Genomic DNA, 22,887 nt, shown 5'->3' on the forward strand with positions numbered 1-22,887 from the left:
TGTGCTGCCGATTTTTACAGCTAACACAGAAGACCAGACAAGAACAATGGGCCTGGCACCAAAGACGTCAAATATGCTAGAACTCAGGGGCAGCAGTCTGAACAAAGAATACCCCTTCCAGCTCTTCTAGAGCAGAGACATCCTCCTTAGACAAGCATCCAAGATCCATCCCAGGGTTGGTGACTCCTCACCAGACACCTCTTAACTTTGAGCCTCTCCCGGATGACTCGATGTCACTAGAGAGTCCAACCATCCAGTCACTGATTGTATCCACACTCCAGTTCTTTCTTTTCATGACCCCAAAATCTTAGGTGAGTGTAGCAACATAGATCAAGAGGTTTATCATGACTGAGAATTACATTGGTTCTATTCAGTGCAAACCCAATTTTCTCAATGTTTATTTGTGGCGTGGATTATAATTCAGAACTATGCAGATAAATGCTAATGAATAATAAATGATTGATAATCCAGTAGCACTAGTTATCAATGAAAAGGTACATTTCTGTATCTTTGTTGAGCTTTGTGGCGTCTTCTAACTAGTCCTGGTTGAGGATATACTCTAAGAATTTAGTGTAAATCAGACAAAAGAACGGGACAATCCAGTGTTGTTAGAGGGCTTCCAAGCTCATTAGATGACAGTGTTTGATTATGCCAAGAACTAGAAAAATTAAATAGATACCGTGTTTCCACTGGCAAATATATTTTGAGGCAAAGTCTTACCAACGTGTGTCCTGTGGTGCCGCTCTCTCGCCTTCCTAAGCGACAGACGTCTCACTCTGCGACATATTTCGACGGCGACCGTAGTAGCAGTGGCAGAGTCAGACACATAATGGCAGACCTCAAATAGGTCGTATTCGCAAGATAAACCCCAGCTCACTTACTGGAGTCTTTAATTTCTATGTTATTAATAAGACTATTCTCTTTGCCTTTGGCTGGACAGGTAAACTTTCTATAGACCAAAAGACTGAAATTGTATTGTGTGCATGTGAGTGCTAGTGTCTCGAGTCTTATAGTCAACATTTCTAGAGAGGATAGAATATTTGGTTTAGAAATGTCCATAAATTTTCAGTGGTCCATACCTGACCGACCTACGTGAAATGCTGTTTTAATTGCGCCATGAAACTGAAAAACATTCACATTTGTCTGTGTTGTTTTTCACTGGAAGCTGGACTGACAGGTCCCACTAGATATTGGCCATCTCTGTATCCATGCCCATGTTTTTTACATACAGGATGTAACAGGACCCACCACACCCACCTGTTCTACTTCTCACAATGCACACTTTCTTGTCTGATCCACGGCATGAGCAGCCAGTAGCACTCAACCGCCGGTCTCTGTAAATAAGTTGTCATCAGCTCCATGCCAAAGCATGTCGAGTTCAAGTGTAGCAGTGTGTGTTCATGGTGGTGTTTCAATATGTAAGGACTGTTTTCAGTTGAACAGTTCACCGAGGGTGTAGTTGGAACATGAAGCACAGGCAGATTGTTTCCTCTTTGCCATATTATTTGAAGAGGTCACTATTGTTTTGGTGTCTTTCACAAGACTGGCTGGTCAGCTTGTGTTTTAGAAAGGAAGAAAGAAAGAAGAAAGGAGGGTGGAGTCAGGAAACACCTTGAGGTCAGGAAACCGAAACAAAAACTCAGACACTGAAGCGATACAATAATGATTCCCTCTGACCTTTGACCACTATGTGACTATATTCAATTTTCGGTGCCTGGAATCCCTCGTGAATCCAGTTCGAACACTGTCGCTGCTCTAAATGAACTACAAAGCAGTGACATCTCGTGTCCATCTTGGGTGCTACAACTAAACTATTTGTATTTGCTGCCACATCTGAAGTGAGAAAACGTGTTGAGCTCCTCTAAACAGTTTTATGATCGTGCTATGAGACAAGCATTGACAAGTATTTGTGTAGTTTGATGAGAATTGAGAATGACCATTTCAGAAGCCCCAACTTGATCTATTCTGGATCAGTCGTGGCTGACAGCAAAGGCTCGCCTGTCCTCATGTTTATGAACGCAAGTTCCGTTAGCCTGGTCCGACAACCAGGAGGCCCTGTTCTGCGCATGCGCGAAACGAGTACTTTCCTTTTCTCATACGTCATGAAGGTTGGTGCCGCTGTCTGCGGACGTTCTGATACTAATATGATTTTGCTTTTCCTGCCTTAATGATCTCTTTAAAAACATGTTCGTTTAGCGCGTCGAAAATGAGGCTAGAGCGCGGCAGTATGTCAGTTTTGCTCATGGGCGTCCTGGTCACTACGGTAATAGGTGAGTGTTTCTTCAACATGTGGACGTCTAAGAGCTAAGAGACAACTTCAAGTAGTTTTATCTGTTTGATATGTTCCAGGATTGTACCCCTGTGGGTAGAAACACATTTTCCAGATACGTGGCGTGTCAGAGCCTGATCCCACGTTATTTTCTGTTTGATATGTGAATTGTCATTTGTATTTTATCTGTCGCCTCTGTCCTCCCAGGGAAACCGTTGGAGGACCAGTCATTCGTTCATGTACTTTCTGGCCACACTCTCATCCTTCCCTGCAACAGGGACGTGTCTGACACCTACTCAGGATACATGACTGTGGAGTGGATGTGGAAGCTCAATGACTTAGAGCTAGTGGTCTTAACTGTGCGTAATGGGGAGGAGCTGGTGAGGGACAAGGACTCAAAATATGCCAATAGATCAAGTGCCCTGGAAGATGGCAAGTTGAAGCTTATTGGAGTAACTCGGCAAGATGCTGGCCATTACAGGTACACAGCCCAGATATATACTGTTCATTCTAAATGAAGTTATTTAAGTGTAACCTTGAATATAAATTCCTATGTTGAGATAGCCTTGGTCTTAGAGTAACATTGTTCTTCTGCGTGTTCTGAAGGTGCATCAGACGTTCTGAATCTGCACGGAAAGAGCTGCTTGTTCACGTCACTATTTGTAAGAGCAACAAAGTATATGTCCATGTAAATAAATGGTACAGTCAGGTAATGAGTTCTTTCATGTTTAGGTGAAAGCTCCGCAGTTGACATGGGTGTCCTACGTTCTGCTGAGAATGATCTATTTGTCATCTGTGTATCCACCGGCTGGATCCCAAAGACTCGGATTTCCTTGCTGAACCGCCATGGTGGAGTCCTCACCGACAAGATGGAGGAAGGAATCGGACCTGACGGCTGCCAATCTGTCAGCGTGTCACTGAATCTTACAACTCAAGGTAGAGCAATAGCCCAAGGATTTCCCCACACATAAGACCATCACTTCCTCATGTGTGTCTCAATACCACACACTGTTATTTCAGCGACAGCGACGATCATGCTAGCAAATTGGCAGGAAGGATTTTCTCTAATGAATACAAAAACAAACCTTTCTTTTTACACCCAGTGATGTCTAGGTGTTTTATTTATTTATTTTTAGTTTTACCAAAGGAGCCACAGCTAAAGTTCAAGTGTTGCATTGTATTTGACAATAATTTACAGTTGTTTCTTGTCTTGACCCAAATTTGGACAGAAAGTTTCAGAAACGGAACCATCATCTGCAGCGTGGCCAGTCCAGGATCAACATTAGTGAAAACAAACAAGATGGCGTTCACAGGTTTTGTTTTGAGATCATCTCACCAGTTAGTCTTTCAAACTGCGCCGACATGCACACCTCATGTTTTGCAGACAAGTTTAAGCTTGACAAATTGCAAACATCTGGCTCTGACCTCTTCATGAAAGTCATGAAGGTTTGTGCCATAGTCGTCGCCCTGGCTTTGTTCATCGTGTGGGTGCTCCGGAGGATTCCATTTGATTACCAACTGGGCTTCAGTGGTGAGTTTGTGTCAGAGACGACGTGGCTGGTGACTCAAGCATTGCTTCAATGACCTCTCTCATCACAGCTCTGATGATTCGAATGGGACTTCTTGAAGACGCAGCTGATGGCAAGTTTAAATGATTCTGTCAGAACTCTGTGTGCACTGGTGTAAAGAATAATTTCTACTGAAATATTCGCTAAACTGTCAGAACTTTACTCAATCAGTGTTTCACATAAATGTAACACCTGCAATACCTGAAACACTTTGACTTAAATGTTGATGTTCTTCTCCTTTCAGAAGAACGTGAGAGACTTCTGGCTGGTGAGCATGCAACATAAACACGAGGTTAAAACTCCACACTGAATGAATTAATTTTATAAATCTGTTTTCTCTTCGCAGATGTGGAAAATGGTAATAGGTTTGAATTTCCTACTCATTAAAGGTAACAAAATAATGTACCATGCAGCGAATACCAAGGTGTTTCTCATGGTTTCTCCAGTGTCTTCTTGGGGTCCTCTCAGTTGGTCTTAGCAGTTATATCTTCTGAAGATCTGTTTATTGTGGATCACACCATCAAAGGAAGTTTAAAAATGTGACACTTAAGACACCAACTCTTTTTTGTGCCCTCAGGCTATGAGGACATCCACGACATCCCCACTACTGGAGCCTCACTGGAGACAGCCATGTTGAAAGGCCTGTGCACCAGAGGTGACCTTGTGTTTCTCAGCATAATTACAGTAACTAATATTAACAGAATGTAGTGTTACATTCTGTTGAATGTAACACTACAAACATGTTACCACCGCATTCTGCTGGTTCACCAGAACAACCGTGGTCAGGAGTTCCAGTTTCTGAGAGGCTGGCCGAGCTGGACCTCCAAGAGATGGAGCAGTTCAAAGAAGACATCTTGGACGTTGGAAAAGAGTAGGAATTACAAGCTCCTGTGCTTGCTTCATTCATTTTTAAAATACTCCACCAGTTTATTGACAGGGTTAACCATGTTTTGTCTGCAACACTTTACCAGAACAGCAAAGAAAGGTGCCCTTAGACTTGTGGCTTTATTTCTCCTTGTTTTCACACGGGCTCTCCTTCTCCTGTTGGGTGGTTATTTTCACCGGGGGCACTTTTTCTTCTGACACTGTATAACATCCTCCTACCTTACACTGCAGTTACCATGGTAGAAATATTCACAAACTTCTGGGGCTTCATACATCAAAGCTGCGTGCAGACAAAAATGTGGCGTACGCACTTTCGTACAGCAAAATCTGTGTGCACCAAAGTTGAATCCAGCGTGCAAACTCAGACGTTGGAATATGTATATTCCACATTGAGATAGTTATTTATTTCATAAAAATTAAGGACTGGCCTTTCACAACTTTCACAACCGACAGCGTACTGCACACGTGGACGCATTTTCGCCTGACTATTGTCATATGAAAATGTTAAGCTCCTGCATGAGCTGCCGAGGTCAGGTGGCTCCAGGTTACCATCTTGTTCTCATGTTGGAGTCACAGCTGCAATGTTGGCTACAAGGGGAGGTTGGTCTTCAGTTATCACAGTGAGGTGGAAGGTCGGGTCTCTGTACGGACAGTGATTCCCTGGTAGAATCAACAAGTCATTCCTGTCAGCGTTGACCTTAAGAAGGTGTTGAGACTTCCGCTGCCATTCTCACTGTCAGAGATTTGGTCTACAACATGCATACACACACACACACACATGCGCTTTTACTTGACAGTACTGAGAGCTAAAGATGAGAGTTTCCTGGTTTTCTCTTTTTCTAATATTTTCCTGCGTGAAATGGCCTGTTGCGGGTTGGAGCTGTTGATATACCTACTTGTTTTCATCATTGTATTTTTATATCATCTTTTATTTATGGACTGCCTCCAGAACACGCTTTGAAAAATGTTTTGACGTAATTCCTTATTATTCCTTAAGTGGTTAGTGCCCACCTGAGATCCTGTCCAGAGTGTGGCTATGGTTGATAAAGGAACAAATGATGGTAAAACTTGAACCTCCTCTGACTATCACCTTGTCACCTCCTGCAGTCTCAAGGTAGCGCCATGTCTAATCGCTGGAATCATCTCTAGACAGTCTAATGCTGGAACCCAACTTCGTGCCAACGGGTTCGGGTTAGGTGATGAGAACTGCTACGGACTGATGCAGGTGAGGTCTTGGGCTTGGCAGGTTTTTATCGGAATTTCACAGGAATATTGCGGCTGAGCAACAATATAACTTACAGATGTGGAACTTTGAGATTAAATCAATAAATACTTTAGAATGATTAGGTTTTCCCGTGTGTGTCTCACTGCAGGCTACTGCTAAACTCTAACAATTGTCATGACCTCAGAACACAGCCTGGGGTCAAAAGGTTGAATATTGTACGTGAAACTAATGCTAATGCTATTTGATCTGTTAGGAACAAACATACACACCAGTGGACCATTGTCCACCGTCTGACCTGGCACACCCTGTCTTGACACTTTTCTAGACACTTCCTCATGCTGATCTCAGCACAGCTCTCTTCTTCAAACCCCAAAATAAACACAGCAACGGAAGTAGCTGGGCCCAACAATGACCCCCACCCTTTGTCATTATTACCTGGACTTGTGATTATAATGTGGCTTCATTTCTATTTTCCCATTTCACTTCAGGTCAACCGCTACTACCAGGCAGTGTCCGGTGAACCACGCAGCAGGGACCACATCAGGCAGGGAGTCACCTTCTTCATTCAGCTCCTCAAGACTATGTGGCGAGTGCGTCCAAAGTGGAACAGAGAGCAGTGGCTCAAAGGTATTTTTGAAAAGTCCAAATTATCCATCCATGCCAACATGCCGCCTGAATGACCTTCATATTGATAATTGGTGCTGCGATATTGACACTTATGTTCCACATTGAAGGTCACTCAGTCTGCAAGTACTTAGTGATTACATGTGGAATTCTGCTGTAGCACAAGCTGCCGTTCTCCTAACTTTCCTATCCTGTCATGCCTTTCAGCTATATTAGTGCTAGTGTGTTCTACTGCGGTTTTAACGTAGACTACCCGAGCAAATCTCTGTTTCCGTACAGAAGCACTCGACCAAAATGAGCTCTTAATAAATAATATTTCAGGTGTGTAGCGGTAGACAAAAACTTCAGTACGGTTCTGCTACAGCAAGGGACACAAATGCATTTTTTATTCAGTAACTTCTTTTGCTCATAGGTGCAGCATTACAGGTTTCTTTTAAAATAATGTTCTAAATAAAATTTTATAAAATACAAATGCCCATAAAAAACCCAACTTTAAACCATTATTTTTATTATTGTATTATTTTTATTTTATTTGAACATCAAATTATTTTTCATTCACAAATTCAGAGACCGTAAGCACTGATGCCTCCTCACTCACTATTATAAGTGTGTGTGCCTCAATGCTCCTGTTAAAGGGTGGATGGTTCGATACTTACTAAAAAGATTCCTACAGTGCAACAGCGTTGCTCTATTGCATTTGGTTTTCGCTTCAATCTGGAAATGAACCGTGCGAACCAGTTTCAGTGGTAGTGACGTGGTGTGGGTGGTTGCTAGACTTCAGATGTCAGCAGCCAGGTCATCGAAGCACGCACCAGTGCTCACTTCATAAAGTGACCTGCCAGATCATAGTCTCAACACAGCTCCCGTTGTTGAATTGTTGAGGCTGCCATGCTGCTTATGGACTGTGGTGTGCAACCGCTTTGCAGACCGTGTAGGAACACGTATTAAACCACTTTTGCGCGTACCCTGAGTGGTCCGTGTACGAACTGCACTGAAGGGCTGAATATTTGTACAGTTACAAGCCTATATTTTAGGAGGACACGAAGAGTGTAGTGTGAGCAAGATAGGTTGAGGTGCAGGAGGCTGACTTGCTGTGGCAACTTCTGATGGGAAACACCCAAATGTCAATGAAGAAGAAGAAGCAACATCACCATCATGCATTTGAAGTAGCAGGAAAGTGAGAAAACAAATGTTTCTTGTGTGTTCCAGGTGCCTTAGCCAGCTACATCATAGGTGAGGACAAAGTCCTCAGTTTAAAACCCTCTGAAAACGTGGACAGAGACACTCCCTGTGGGGACTTTGCCAATGATGTGATCGCCAGAGCGCACTTCTATGCCAGAAATGGTTTTCTGAACACCCGGCACCTTCCCATTTAAGTGAAACCAAAGCGTGTTGCACTTCACTCCAGTCTGCGTAGATTTGCCATGCAGCTGGAGTGACGAAGGATACACAGAAGTGGAGGTCGGTCCAAGCACATCGACTGTGTTACAGTCAAGGTCCATCTCCAGGACATGTCCTCCGGTGACTCCTGTGTATCTGTGTCAGCAGTAGATATTAAACTCAAGAGGCTTGAACAATACAATACAAGTGTTGTGCGTGGAATGGTTCTGTTGAAATGTTTTTACCGGCTAGTTTTAGACATAGCTCTACCAATATGTGTGATCTTGAAATGTTTTTTCTTCCTTCTTGAGTGAGAACCTGCAAATGTGATTGTTGTTGTTGAAAATGTAGCGGTTTACTTCCCTGATGATGATGATTTTGCACTTTTTGTTTTTCTGTTACGCTGAAGTGAACATTAGCCTATGAATAACCGTTAAGCTCCTGATAATACCAAAATGTCTTCACTCTGTTACCAACTGAAACTCCAAGCCAAATGTTCTTGTGCTGAGATTCTGTTGGACGAGTCTTTATTCCGTTAAATCTACATTTAATTTGTTGTATTTGTTATGATGTCAATGGCAGACACTATTGTGATGTTTTATCCAAAGCAAAATTCATTATATTTAAATGATAAATATCAGGTGAAGTGTCATTTTTATTTCCATAATTTCATGCCATCGATTTGAAGAGATATGGCTGGTTCAAATAAATGCACTTTTAACTCCCAAACTTTTGGTCAGCAATGTGTTGGTAAAGCACTGATGTTCACAGTGTGTGATGGTTGTTGAGTGTAGTGCACTGACAGTCACTTTTGCTTCATGACTTCCATTCAGGTATCATCATTCTGAGTCAAAACAGCTTGCAACAGCCGGTAATGCTCACTCTGGGTCCAGTTCTGGTGTGAGTGGGAACCTACATGGAATCAGTGATTTGATGGAGTTGATGGTTGCAATGCTTTTGGAATACTCGTGACATCAAAGTGAAACGCTGGGACTCAAAAAAGATCACACAAATGTATTTGTTAGAGCACGTTGCGAAAGGAAATGATAATAAATAGGGGCATGATAATGATAATAAAACTGAATAATAAACTGAATATAGATGAACCACTCAAGATTCAGTTAAGTACTGTAGAACAGTGCTCCCAATATCTGCATACCTCGTGTCTGTAAACACACTTCATAACAAACAGTAAATATAAATTTCACATAACCAGGCATTTGTGCAAAATACAACAGGCACAATGTCCATATTCACCTGCCAAAAATATTAATAGTATTAACATGAAGCCTCTGTTCAGGAGGTTTTTGTTATGATACAAATCTTCATTTATGGACATAGTTTGTGATAGTTTTCTTTTTTGTCTTCCACCTAAGTTCTTTGTAGATTCATATTCCAGGGTTAGACAAACTCTTTGGGGTTTTGGGTTGGTGTGGGCTTTGACAAGTGTGTCTCAGATGAATCGCTGTGGTTGCTGCTGAAGACAAAAATAATGCGAGAGTATAGTTAAATGATGAAAGCTGTCAAAGACAGTTAAGTCCCTGATTTAAATTTGCCTTGATCCTGCTGACATTTTCCACTATACAATATTCTGTGACGTGTCTGATGTGTAGAGTTAAGACAATATATTGCTCACCAATTTCAAATCCTCATTCAGAAGACACAAAGTTCCAATTTATTTTTAATACTTTATGTAATACCTCTTTAATCCACGAGGGGGAGCCATAAATGAACATGGTGGGAATTTCCTGATCTATCTGTAATCCCATTTCGGCAACTCTTACAGAGTTGGATAGAAGCCAGTGCCCCTTGTTTGGAATCCCATTCAAGCATGCAATATTCAGGCATCATGGTAATAACACAATAAAACTAAGCTTAATACCTATTATTTTATACTTGAAGCCACCTAACGTGACACGGTGATGTACAGTCATCATGTTGACACAAAAAAGATGTATTTTCCTAGTTATAATAAAGACTCATCACCTGGCGATAACTTGTGTCTCACCCTCCAGCTTGGCCAGTGCAAACTCCAGGCCCTTCAGGGCCTCGGCTTGGTTGCTTCTTAACCTGGCGAGTCCAAATTCCTGATCGACAAGGAAGGGTCTTATGACAAGCTCGTGACGTTCTTAGCCAGTAAATACATCATGAAAGGGAGGGAGAATTGGACCTTTGATAGTGTCTTTTCTTATTGTAAATGTCAATTAAAACAAGCTCCAGCTCAATCAAACAGAGAAAGTGTGGACATTAAGCACCTCAGTGCTGTGGTTTTACTTATCATGAATATCACCTGAATAGGGCGGGTGAGTCCGTACACAGCTGAGGAGATCCAGGCCTCCCTCCTCAGTTTGGTGCAGGATTCCTGATGGTCGTCCTCAACATACAAACTCTGCTCCACCACAGTCTGCCAGCAGGAGATCAGAAACTCACCAACTCTGAATGAAAACATGTGTACTGCTTGACATACTTCACAGGAATCAGACGTTTACCGACCATCAGTTTGTTGTGGTTGAGGTTCCAGGTCTTGGTGGTGAGTGTGCGTGACTGTGGGTCCACGATCGAGTCCTCCAGGACATAGACAGCTCGGCCCATGTGAGCGGGAAACACGCGCTCTGCCCAGCGCGGAAGCCGGTTGGTCTTTGTCAGCAGTCGTCGTGACACCAGGTGATTGTCGTGGGTGACCTCGCGAAACAGCACATCCTCTGTCAGGACATGGGTGCTAGTGCACAACGACAAATTGTGAGTTGATCTGAGTTAAACCTTGACTGTAGCACAGCACTAACCTACATAGGTGTGTGACAATAAGTCACATGTGCTGCGACAAACTGTACCTGTAAGGGTTTGGGTAGCGCTGCCAGAAAGCAGCAAGCACTTGATGCCAAGGCCTCTTGATGTCAATCTCACTGTAGAAGTATCTGCCCATGGCTGTAGTGGAGTTCACGTCAGAGCGTGTAATTGCTTGTACCACTTTTGAATCACCTTCAAGACAACGCAAATAATTGTGAACTCATAATGGAAATTCAATGTCCTTCAGAGCTGCACGGTAGTATAGTGGTTAACACTCACAGCAAGAGGATCCCAGCTCAGGGCAGTGGTTTACTTTCTTCTTGCTTGTGTGGGCACTCTAGTTTCCTCCCACCGGTTAACATGCTAATCCAGTCGTGTGTGAGTGGTTGTCTGTTCCTAGGTAGAGAGCTGTAATTTAAAAAAAAACATTTCATGACAGGCCCTGTTTGGAATTTGAATGAAAACAACACAAAAAAACAAGACATGCATAAACATACAAATGTTTTACTTCTGTGATTGGCGCCTGGAGAAGCTGAGAGTTAGCTATGTCACAGAACAAATTCAAGACAAAAATAAACAACAGATCGAAATGACTGACATTATCAGAGGTTGTTGTTCGTTTTTGGCATCACTGTTTAGTAGCAGCCTGCCAATGCAGTTCATAGGTGTGAAACGCTCTGAGAGACAGTGTGGGTTTTTCATTTGTAGGTATTTTGTCAATGAATCAAGAGATGATATACACTGTTGGTTTTAGATTACCACGCATATGCAATCATTTGTATCAGTAATATAAAATGAAACTGTTGAGGAAAAAAAAACCTGCGTTGGCCGGGAATCGAACCCGGGTCAACTGCTTGGAAGGCAGCTATGCTAACCACTATACCACCAACGCCTGATAATAACAGGCGCTTCGGATCTACATAAGGCTGATATTATGATGATGCCGACTGAAATCTTACTCATACTTTGGGTTTATTCCGGACACTTCAGCGTCAATCGTTCGAAGTCACGCGTTCGGAAGCTTTGTTTACAACCAGAAGCTATGACAGCAAGGGCGCTAAGAGGTTTGGTTGTACTTGACCATCACACACTACACGCCAAACTATATGTATTTTAAAAGACGAGAGCTTTATGTCCCTTTAGCGGCCTGCTTCCACCCGCATCAAGCCCAAAAGCCACAACGCTAATCGCGTTAGCAAATGGGCTAATCGAAAAGCTCACATACCTGCGACGTCATCTGCTCATTATTTTATGTTAATTCCAAGAAAAGGGGGTACTGAATCCAAAACATCACATGGCTGTCTCACGTATTTTCTTGACAAAAAACGCATTTTAAACGAGGAATTCGTGATAAAGATGGGGTCTGGTCGTCGTTGCGATTTCACTATATCGCCACTAGAGGGTGACGTGTCACCTGTTTAAGAAGCGTTACAGTCTTGTCGACACAAACAAGTAAAAACAATACATTACTTTCAAAGACATGCCTCATAAAGTAAAAACCCATATTACAGGACAATACATCCCATAATGTTGGATACAATAAAGGCATGTAAACAGTTTTGTATGAACGGCACTTGAAACATTCATTCATTGCGCTCAGTACCGCTGTTTGAAGAGTCGCAGGCAGTTCTTACCGATATCAGACATTGTGACGTATTTTCTCATTGCAGTGCTCAGCAGGAAGTAACGCTTCCACTCTGGCTATGGGACGTCTTGGCTCAGCAGAAAAGTAAGCAAGAGAGGGTGACTGGTTTGAGGCCGAGTCTCATAAAGACCTTGGTCAGTATTTCAGCTTTCAAAGTTGCTTCAATACACTGTGTTACTGCAACATTCCCGTCAGTCTGTGAGTCATGCGCTGGTCCAAATCCATTTGACTGCTGATCTGTATAAATACACAACCGTATCATCGCCAATGGCTGTCTGCTTGCTAAGCGATTCATTCGTTTACATTTTAATCGATATATTGAATTGATACAAAATAAGTTGCGAATATTTGTCCTGAAAATAAATGCAATAAATTATGGAGTTTGGTTCCTATATAATTTTGATTAGAGGAATTCGATTTGGTACAGTGACTCAAATATAAACTAGTTTGTTCATACAACTTTTTTCTATCTAATGCATCAATTCTCATCAGGTGAACCAAAAAGTAAATTGAATTGGAACCGTTCATGATGAGTCAGTAAGGAATTCATGTTTACAAACACATAGTTGTCCTTTTCCCTCTTTTTTTGCACCAGTTCAACTTGAATTCTCCAAGTTGAACTGTCCATTCAGCTCACCGCCTTCTCGCGCTCATCCATCCTCTCTCTCTCTCTCAGACGTGTGGATTTCTCCCAGCCAGCCAATCGGCAGCAGTCTCTCACGCCTTCTGTTTTCCTCTCACCTCCCTCTGAGCCAATCAAACTGCTCATACTGCGCACGCGGCGCGTGGCCACGGGCGGCGCCAGCAGCAGCAGACACGGTGGAGGGCACAAGCCAACACACTGACGCTCACGCACGCATATGGTCTCGCACACACACACACACGCGCGCAGTCACACACACACACACACTCCTTTTTTTTCCTTGAACATCAGCGGCTGTACCTCCTGCCACCTCCCTCGCCCCTTGCTCGCCCCCTCCCCTCAACCTTCACTGTTGGCGGGGACGATGTATCCGTTCATAACCTCCACCATTATTCGTCACCCCCTCCTCCGTCTCTCCATCCTTTCTTCCCTCTCGTGCGTCTTTTTTTCTTCCCACCCTGCAGGGTCCCAAACAGACGCTTCCTCCTCGACCTGGCTAATTTAACACCTCTCCCTCTCCCTCCTTCCCGCCTCGCGCTCGCTTGTGCCAAGCCCAGGTGATTATCCATCCGCCCCCCGTTATCCGTCAACCCCCACCCCCGCCTCCACCCTCCCTCTTCTTTTTCCTCCTCCCTCTCCTCCTCCTTTTCTCCTTGGTACTGACAGACCGACAAATCCCTCCTGGTGCTCCTCTCCCCCCCTCCTCTCTCTCTGTCTCCTTCCCCGCCAGCCATGATCCGTGGCGGGCTAATTCCCAGACGGTCTTCTTCCTCTTTTCCTCTTTCCTCCTTTTCTCCTCATCACCCTCCTCCTCCTCTTCCTCCTCCTCCTCCTCGCGGGCCTGGTAAGTAGCAGTAACACGCGCCGTCCATCTTCTTGTTTTCTCCTCCTCTGTCGGACTGCATGCTGTGTTCACGGTATTTATCGGCTGTTATCGGATCTGTGTTTTTTTCCCGATTGACCCCCCCTCCTTCTCTCACCCTCTCCATCCCTCCCTCTTATCCTCATCCTTGGCTTCCTTGCTCTTTGCCTGGGGGGAGGGGGAGGGGAGGGTGTTGATGTGTCGCCTGGGAGAGTCGTTTCTCCCCTTGCGGTTGGCGGCCACCGTGACCCTCTGTCGGAGCTCGCGTGGCCCGCTTGACCAGACTTGGTAATTAGTTACGCCTGGAGGGAGAAGCGGAGGGTGGTGAGGGATTGTGTGTTTGTGTGTGTGTGTGCGTGTCTCTGTGCAGAGGGAGACACACACTGACACACATTTTCTCAGTGCCTGCTGCTGACACACACGCGCAAACACGCGCACACAAAGACTCACTCTTGAGGGACGGCGACGTGTGTACACACTCATGTTCTGTCTTTGGCAGTCACACACACGCGCACACACACAGAAGATCACACACTTGACTGAATGGGTTTAGAGAGGTCAGAGGTCAGTGTGCACCTGTCCTTCTGCAAAAAATCACCTGTCAGGTGTCATTTCTCACACAGTCACACACACAAATTGTGGGAACAATCTTTCATATAAATGACTGATCTGAATTTGGGTCGGAAATAAAGTATTTATATGTACATTTCGCTGGCCATAAACACTGCAGAAGTTCTTGCACAGTCCGAATCACAATCTTGAGACGTCACCTGAGCAGCCTATAAGACATCTGCGTCTCAGAGTTGTGGGACAGAGTTGTTGCAGAGCTAGATCATGGCCACCAGCAGATCAGGCCAACCCTCACCACATGGTTCAGGCCAGGGGTGAGCAAAGTGTTCCACAAAGGGCTGCAGTGGGTGCAGGTTTTTTCTTCCAGTCATTCAAGAGGAAACCTTTTCACAGAAGGAGTGTCTTAGTAGTGCCATCCGTTGATGGTCAGTCTGGTGTTGCTTGTTTCAGCTGGCCTTGTTGGTTAAACTGTGCGCATTATCGGTTGGAGCAATAACCTGCACTGCACCGGCCCTTTGAGGACCAGTTTGCCCATCCCTGGTTTAAGCTTATTTTACGTAGGTTGGGACGGAAGTGTCAATGGTCCAAAGTGTAGAATGAATGATGACATGGGTTCGACATCTCGCCTCAAAACTTGAAATCCTAAAGATGAACTGCTTGTGTGAGCTAAGCGTAAACTAACCGTGGCTCCTTCTTTGTTCTACTGTGAATCAGTAGATATCAGGAAAGACCACTAAGTGTCGCAGATGAGCTTTGGTGTTGGTGTAAAAAGGTATAGCAGATGTTTTCAGTGACACAATGCAATAGTTAATGTATGGCAGTATTTTAAACTGGATTTTTATGTTGTGGTGACGCGAAAACTTGAGTGGATATCAGGCTTATTGTTTCCTTTCTTACCGTATTCACCACTGAGGCACAGTTCTGCATTCAGTGGAACTTCAAATGCACCAGCCAAGACATAGCTCACAAATCAGGTTGGAGATTGTTTTTGCTTCTTTTTATGAATGCAAGGCCACAGAGGCATCTGGCTATCTGGGATGCACAGCAAAAACAGGAGTGATCCTTGTGACTGTCAGTGTCAATGCCTGTTAAAACGCTCAACTCAAACACTCAAAGGTGAAGCAGATTGAAGCTAGGTCACTTAGCAAGCCTCTTGAACCTGAACCCGGGTCCAAACAGAGCACAGGAGTGCACCTAGGTTTTCATCAAGCCGACTAACTTTTCACTTTTATCTCCCAGAACAAGGAGTTTCAACGGCATAGAAGCAACAGGTCGCCAGCTTAAAGTGTGAGCGAGTTTCCGTCATGTCGGGCATGACGAGTGGTGTTTGTGTGGAGAGTGACCTCTCGTCTATGCTCCAGAGAAGCTCCACCTCGGCCCATCACCACCCCAACCACCCCAGCTACAGTGGGCAGGGACAGGTGAGTGGCTTTAACAGATGACGGCTGGACTTCTTTTGATGCCACTACCCACAGTCAAATAGAGATTTGTTGTTGTACAACCATAACATCTGGGCAATTCATGGTTCCAGGAGGAGCAAGTACAATCGCTCTCATCATCCGTTGCCGGTGTGTAAAATCCAAGCAACCCACTCCACAATTTACAAAGCATGAACTTGCCTTATGACTTTTAACAGTTGGGTTTATCCTCATTGTGCAACATCTTACATTGCCTCTCATTGGGTAAATCTGGAAGATTAGGGTTTGTAAAAATCCACTCCATTCTATTTACTTAAAACATAATAATAATACATTTTTCTCTTCCTCACTTGAAGCATCTCTTTAAAAAAATGCATTTCTGTTTCAATGAACTTTGTGTAAAACTCCAACCTGACACAAATGAATACACATAGTTGGCGATTATCTTTCATTCCATTGGTAATGTTTGTTTCAGATGTCGACTTTGGCTCCCATGCTGGATTACACCACCGAGATGGACCGGTACCGCTCCTCCATCGCCAATTTCTACAAAAGCAACGTCAACATGAACGTGACAAACTTTCCTCAGTCTGCCAAACTGGCAGCTCGCTTGGCAGCGGCGACGCCGATCTTCCCTCCTGCCGCCACTCGACTGGGTGCAATGGCAACTGCGCCGTGGGGTTGCCACGAAAACATGAACGTCAACATGAACCACCCGGCTGCCATGTTCTGGGGTCGGCCCAAACCGGTGGCAACTGCGCCGGCGCATCACCATCACCCGCTTCACCACCCGTCCGCGACCACGGCGGGCCACATGGCTTCCACAAACCCACACAGTGCAAGCATGCATCATAGCAGTGGAGGGTCGAGGGCAGAAGGCGGGAGCAGCAGTGAGGCGGCGGGAGTAGAGAAACACGGACATACTGCCACCTCACTTCCTGTCGCCCAGGGAGCAGCGCACCACCCCGCCATGGCGCCGAGCAACGGAAACTTTCTACCGGGTTATGGAGGAGGCGCAGACTGTGGGGTCATGAACAAGCAAGTCCACCCGGACATGATGGGTCTCTCTGAAGGAGGGAGCTGCAATGGTGGAGGAGTTATGAGCGGCAGTTTTTTGGGGGGTCTGGGGTTACCCCCTGGTGTCATTGTGATGGCAATGGGATCAGCAGGCAGCGGGATCTCGGACACCAGCAGCGCCTTTCAGATGACCAGCAGCCAGCGAGCGCTGACGGACTGCCAACAGCATGCCAACCCCTCACCCTGCCCCTCCTCCTCCTCGCCCTCTTCTTCAGGGGTGACAGCCACCGGTGTGGTCATGTCTTCATCCTCCTCCTCCTCGTCCGGGGCAGTGGCCAAAAGGAAAAGGAAACGTTGCGGAGTATGCGGTCCGTGTCGGCGGCTCATCAACTGTGGCGTGTGCTCCTCCTGTAGAAACAGGAAGACGGGTCACCAGATCTGCAAGTTCAGGAAATGTGAAGAGCTGAAGAAGAAACCGGGAGGCGGAGGCTCACTGGAGGTGAGGGCACACGGCTGGACAGAGAGTTGTAACTTGTGCACTTGTGTCACTCACACACAACACAACAAGGATCCCTGGAATGAAGCCTCTGATGTTCACTTAGAAAAAGGAACGTGGCTTGTGTTTTAAAACAATTTAGGAGGCCAGGTAACTGCAATGGGGACGTTGATCAGGTTCCATGAGCCTGCCGCTCGTGTAACCTGGCCCTACGGGAGAGGAGACAAAACAAAGCACTTGAATGGCTGCACCCAGGGAGTCCACTCGCTGTGTGTGTGTGTGTGTGTGTGTGTGCGCTTGTCACGCATGTGTGTTCCCGTGGCCTGGCTCACTTAACCCAGATCACTGCGAGCAACGGCATTCCTCACCCCACTGCGTGAGTGTGTGTGTGTTTCGGAGTGTGAGCGCTGTGCAGATGGTGGGTGGTGAAAAGTGAGAGCTTGTCCCTGCTGAGCGTCTGGCAGCCTTCCAAACACACGAGCCAGCACAGCTCAGCACACACACACATCTCCGTCTCTCTCGCCAGTGATTCACAGCGATAGAGCAGGGTAAAGGGGAGAGAACAATATTTATGGTCTCGACAACCGTGCGGCCTGTGCGAGTGTGTGTGCACGAAGAATTAGTGTAAATCAATAATTTATTGGCATCGGCATCCGACCTCGCTGATGGCTCCATACATCTCCCGCTTCCTCCTGTGGGAGTCTCCACAAACTATCACTAATTATTCCTTCAGCATCCACACACACACACACACACTTCGGTACCAGCGTGTGTGTGTTAAAAAGACGGTGAATTAGCGGCTCTAATCTCCCTCATTTACACGCTAATTGGACCGGTGGAAGCTAACGTCAAGTGACAGGGAGTGTGTGTGTGTGTGTGTGAGAGAGAGGGAGAGCAGGTGGTTTCACACTCTTGCCTCATCATTTCCAGTTTTCATGTCAACCTGACAGACAATGATCACAAGTTTTTTAAAGTAGGTTTGGCGTTCTTTTATCTAAAAATAGAAAGACAGCTTTCTCCAACCGCAGCCAAAACATCCTGGTGCCGAAAGAGCTTTTGGAACACACTGCACTGGAATGGTGTGGATGTTCGGTCAGTCAGATGTGACGCTGGTGTTTGGACATTTTGGCTTCAGAGGCCGGATTTACTTACCTTGAGTCTTAGTTGCAGTTGACAATGCTCACCAGTTCAAATATGGTTGACAGAGCGGTGAGTTGGCATGGAACAAGCGTTTCCAGGTCTGGATTTGATGGTGAAACATGTGTCATTCTCTGGCATCTTTCTACCCTACAACATGACCATCTGTGCTGTTCTCTTTCACCCTCGTAACCAGTGAAAAGTCAAACTAATTTACTCTTCACGCCTCTCTCTTCGCAGCGACCGCCGTCCGTCCCCACAGGTGAGGCGTTCCGATGGTTCTTCTAGCCGATCGAGAGGCCCCAATCTAAAGACTTTGTACTGTCAGCTGAAGGTTTCCAGCATCTCCTCAAAGGAAGGAGAATGGAAGTCAGTGGGGGCAGTTTGGTTACGCTCAACCTTTCTCTCACAAAATGTTTTCATCAAAAGTCGTTTTTCTTTTTTTTTTTTTTTACAAATTCTACTGACAACATAATTTAGCCTTTAAAGGTGATCATAGTGAGCGCTTGCCATTTGCTCTCCTGCCCAAAGCTGGGTTTCTGAATGGGCTTCGAATGCTAATTGAAACCAGAACGGAAAATACAAGCAGAGTTCGCGAACATCTTGTTCCCTGGATCAGACAGATTCATTTCAACAATCACTCTGGCCAAACTGCCCCCCTCCCCACCCGCCCGCGAGACGTGAGAGATTCAGGCCTCGACTGGACTCTTGCTGTGACAGCAGATCGACCAAATCCCGACGACACGTGAACCTCAAACGCGACACTTCACCACTGAGGGACAACAGGCCCACCTCAGCAGGGAGTGATCCAGGACTGTTATCAAGGACTACAACTTCACCGCAGTATCGGACTACAGATGCCACATCACTGTCTCTTCTGTCTACCTCCTCCTTGACAATATCAAAGGCACCTAGATTGATTTTTATCGGGCAGCGCTCAGGCTGAAATATGACCTGCTTCTCAACTCTCTCCACGGTCCACAGAGGGGAACTGCAGAATTCTAATTACGTCTGAAGTTAGAATCTTCTCAGGGCTCTGTTGTATTTTTGCCATGTAAAAAGTAGAACACAATCTCACTGCATCCTCTGCTGTTGTAGAACTTTGATCATTGTTTTCCTTCTAATTTGGCACCTTCACCCACGATAATCCAGGAAGTCTCACAGAAACCCTCTTTTGGACCTCAAAGAGAGTCCAGAACCAGTTCTTCTAGCAGCGCCGCTTGTATGCATGGGGCTGGGCTGAGCTAAACTGTGGATCCACAAGGTCTTTGGACTGAACTGAGAGAGATCAGATGTGATCATTCCACATTAAACATGTCATTTCCGGTACGTCTGTTTTCTCCAACTCACATGGGACGCATGTTTCTAATGGAGGTCTTCATCTCAGCTTAGACTTGAGATAATTATGGGACTCGTATCAGAATTTAGGGGTCAAAATGTTCCCGGTTTCAGTTTTTGACAAGAGGCAGGTCTTCAGAGCATGTGAACCCAGGACCTTCCCAGTGTGAGATGACACGTCTATCAGTCCTCCATCTTTTGAGAATCAATTGTCTTCAGCACCTGCATCGGAGCATTCCCTCCTTCAACGCACACTTGCAGCTGTTGAACTGAAGTGGGCTGTTATGTGGGCACTTTTTGTTTAAGTATACATTATTTCTGTACGTTCAACCACCACAAGCAAACACATGCACATCTCCAGGGAGACTAAGAGACATGGTCGCGTGCCGTTGCATGGACCATGAAGGATTGTGTCACCTTGTTCTTGGAAGGCCCCCGGTTCAAGTCCACTGTCAATGAAAGGCCTGTTACAGTAGGACCTGCTGACAAGTGAAATGTTTTGTCCAGGTGAAACTTTCTTGGATTGAAACGAAGCAGGTAAAACACCGCAACTGCCTTTGAGCGCAAACTTCATCGACAGGCTTTGCCACACCCACACAGTCATATCAATCTGACTCGCAGAAGATCAAAAACATTGGACCAGATCAAATGGGATTTATTTTAAGTTCTGCCACCAGTTTCTCAACGCATCGCCTTCATTTCTTGTTTGTGTTTGCATTACTCACCAGGGGGCACCGCTGAAAGTCCTCCATCTTAACATATCCTGTTTGCATCTGTGCCATCGGATATTGAATATGATATTATGATATTCATCATAAATCAAATTATGATCATTTTAAATAGCATTACATTTCAATGTAACTGCTTGAAATCATGCTGAAAAAAACTCAGTATGAGAAATTCATATTCAATATCCGATGGCACACATAACCCCTGCTGTCTATCCTCTTAACATTGCCTTCCTCTATCACCATGTAATTTAAACCTCCAGTACCTAACTTTATTTTGACGCCAACAACTATGCCGCTCTTCAGTCCGCTTATCACCTGACAGCTTTCCACAAGCTGATGCCACTAAAACTACTACTTCCACATTTCTCTCTTGAATCAGGCTACAGGAAGACAAACCAGTCCAGTCCATCCTGACCTCAGAAACTGTCATGAAACATCAGAACTGGCACCTCCGTGGCTATACAAAACGCTAAACATAGCAACGATTGAAAACCTAAAGCAGCTCGCGTCGACAGCCATCACTGTGATCAAAGCATCTGGAAGCATCTCGCCTTCCATTTTACCCTTGATTCACGGTAAAACCTCTCAGATCTGGCTCCTGCGACGCATCATCTGATGCAGGTTCAGAAGCCACGGCACGTTCGCAGCCCACGTTTTTGTTGAACAACAACGTGTCTCACGTTTAATTGTTTTTCCGTCGACGATCAAAACAAATCTAGAAACGTTCGGCTGCTGAGTCCAGGAGAGACGCTTATGTTTTCCGTCATGCGAGGCATTTAAAGATTAGCAAGCACATGCCGAAGCAATATGGATGTCAGGTGGTTGCATCATATAATATGGTGCATAATAATGTGTGTGTGCGCTGGCATGACAATGAGCAATATGCCTTTATGTTTGTGCTACCTCGAGACGGAAGGCGTGTTTGCTGGTCTCTTCCAGGGGCCTAGCTAATATAGAACAAAAAAACTAGAGTGGAATATAGATGGACCAGGCATGGTTTAAAAGCCACAGCTGCTCTTAGAGCGGTTTTGAGCAGAGGTTGAGGTGTGCGTCATGTCCCCACAACTGTAGTAATATGAGTATGTGTGTGGGCTTGTCATCTCAGTAATGGTGTTGCTATCAGAGAGCAGGAGACAGAAAGGCTGGTTGTCCCTGACAACGGTGCACCGTGTTGCCTGGCAACAGCGCTAACAATGGCCCACCACCGATGTTCCAGAATGTGGGTGGAGCTTTTAAGTGCAAAGGTGCCGAGTTCTAATACAATAATTTGGACATGTGATCAGGATGTGTCATGAATGCACACAGAAGCTGCTCCCAACAAAGGCGGGCGCCACCATGTCTTCTCAACACCACTTGGTTGCAGGCTTGATGATTATAAAGACGGCATTTTAGCGCGTCTCATTTGTGCAGTCAATGTAAAGTCAGTCTCAGTGGCTGGTCTCAGCCCATCACATGGTTTAAACACCTCCTTATTTAGCATAGGACTGAGTCTTTATCCCCTAGTGATATGAGATTTGAAGTTCTCTGCACCCATTCAGCAGTGAACATGAGTCAATGATGGCCGGTAGGTTTGATGACTCCTGCGTGACCTTTTTATCGGATCATGACTCCTGAAAGGTTCACGGGTGATGCGCAAGGCTGCATCCCAGAGCTCTTCATTTTTAGTGACATGAGTGGCATCATATGTGAGAGAGCCACGGGAACATTTGAGTCTCACTCGAATGAAAAGTCAGAAGATCAGATCCAGGTCAAGATTTCCTACCAGATCTGAGTCGGTGGAACCAGATGGCTCTTGAACCAACGGCGATGAGATGTGGCAGTGGTGGCCCACTGAACACACTCCAGCCGCTTCAGATGAAGCGCTGCTGCGTTTCTCACGCCTGCCACACATACTCATCTGGACCGAGCACAAGGCTCCACTGGCTGATCTGCCAGTTCTGCTGTTCTCGCCCAGCTGCACGGTGCTGATCTTCCATCACAGTGCCGGCTGCTTTAGGGCCCCTCGTGAAGTTAGTGTCTCGCACTCTGAGCAGGAGGTGGCCTGTTGGAGACCCTGTCAATGCACTGAGTTATCCTTGTACAAAGGAGCAGATCGCAGTCAGTTCCGCTGGACTGCTGCCCTCCACTCCCACTGATGTAGGAGCCTGCCACCTGGCAACTCTCCAGCCACTTGGACATGCCACTCCGGATCAGCTACCGAAAATCCCAGTAAAAAGGGCCACCTCAAGCCCCTCTTCTACACAGTGATTCACCCACTGATGGCAGCCGGAATACAACGACACTGAAACTATG

General features: G+C 45.5%; 3 protein-coding genes and 1 non-coding gene across 12 annotated transcripts; 2 read left to right on the forward strand and 2 right to left on the reverse strand.

Annotated features, from left to right (window-relative positions):
- The first annotated feature begins 25 nt into the window (after positions 1 to 25).
- On the forward strand, positions 26 to 8,680 carry LOC128755284 (uncharacterized). 3 transcript variants are annotated; one of them, XM_053858512.1, is made up of 13 exons: positions 26 to 179; positions 2,477 to 2,750; positions 2,876 to 2,931; positions 3,002 to 3,205; positions 3,499 to 3,582; positions 3,654 to 3,800; positions 3,869 to 3,910; positions 4,082 to 4,105; positions 4,415 to 4,492; positions 4,609 to 4,708; positions 5,830 to 5,947; positions 6,436 to 6,574; positions 7,781 to 8,680. In XM_053858512.1, the coding sequence occupies exons 2-13, from the start codon at positions 2,575 to 2,577 to the stop codon at positions 7,945 to 7,947; spliced, it is 1,335 nt and encodes a 444-aa protein (XP_053714487.1). In that variant the 5' UTR covers positions 26 to 179; positions 2,477 to 2,574; the 3' UTR covers positions 7,948 to 8,680. The 3 variants fall into 3 exon arrangements, with proteins under 3 accessions (XP_053714487.1, XP_053714486.1, XP_053714485.1); XM_053858511.1 differs by lacking the exon at positions 26 to 179 and adding an exon at positions 787 to 940; XM_053858510.1 differs by lacking the exon at positions 26 to 179 and adding an exon at positions 1,015 to 2,270.
- LOC128755287 (PRELI domain-containing protein 1, mitochondrial-like) lies at positions 7,054 to 12,334 on the reverse strand. Of its 2 annotated transcripts, none has more exons than XM_053858521.1 (7): positions 11,964 to 12,334; positions 11,018 to 11,146; positions 10,783 to 10,930; positions 10,445 to 10,670; positions 10,242 to 10,355; positions 9,938 to 10,038; positions 7,054 to 9,425 (listed from the first exon to the last, which is right to left on the reverse strand). In XM_053858521.1, exons 3-7 carry the CDS (start codon positions 10,872 to 10,874, stop codon positions 9,353 to 9,355), a joined length of 606 nt encoding a protein of 201 aa, XP_053714496.1. In that variant the 5' UTR covers positions 10,875 to 10,930; positions 11,018 to 11,146; positions 11,964 to 12,334; the 3' UTR covers positions 7,054 to 9,352. The 2 variants fall into 2 exon arrangements, with proteins under 2 accessions (XP_053714496.1, XP_053714495.1); XM_053858520.1 differs by having other exon boundaries at positions 7,054 to 9,428; positions 11,964 to 12,333.
- Positions 11,559 to 11,630, reverse strand: trnag-ucc (transfer RNA glycine (anticodon UCC)). The gene has a single exon. It is a non-coding gene; the product is annotated as a tRNA-Gly (tRNA).
- Positions 11,698 to 18,986, forward strand: LOC128755286 (CXXC-type zinc finger protein 5-like). 6 transcript variants are annotated; one of them, XM_053858515.1, is made up of 5 exons: positions 11,698 to 11,802; positions 12,409 to 12,467; positions 15,698 to 15,879; positions 16,352 to 17,392; positions 18,767 to 18,986. In XM_053858515.1, the coding sequence occupies exons 3-5, from the start codon at positions 15,763 to 15,765 to the stop codon at positions 18,812 to 18,814; spliced, it is 1,206 nt and encodes a 401-aa protein (XP_053714490.1). In that variant the 5' UTR covers positions 11,698 to 11,802; positions 12,409 to 12,467; positions 15,698 to 15,762; the 3' UTR covers positions 18,815 to 18,986. The 6 variants fall into 6 exon arrangements, with proteins under 6 accessions (XP_053714490.1, XP_053714493.1, XP_053714488.1 ...); XM_053858519.1 differs by lacking the exons at positions 11,698 to 11,802; positions 12,409 to 12,467 and adding exons at positions 12,506 to 12,517; positions 13,060 to 13,583; XM_053858518.1 differs by lacking the exon at positions 11,698 to 11,802 and having other exon boundaries at positions 11,833 to 12,517.
- Positions 18,987 to 22,887: the final 3,901 nt, after the last annotated feature.

Source organism: Synchiropus splendidus, chromosome 3 (genome assembly GCF_027744825.2).
Source record: "Synchiropus splendidus isolate RoL2022-P1 chromosome 3, RoL_Sspl_1.0, whole genome shotgun sequence".
Taxonomy (NCBI): Eukaryota; Metazoa; Chordata; class Actinopteri; order Syngnathiformes; family Callionymidae; genus Synchiropus; species Synchiropus splendidus.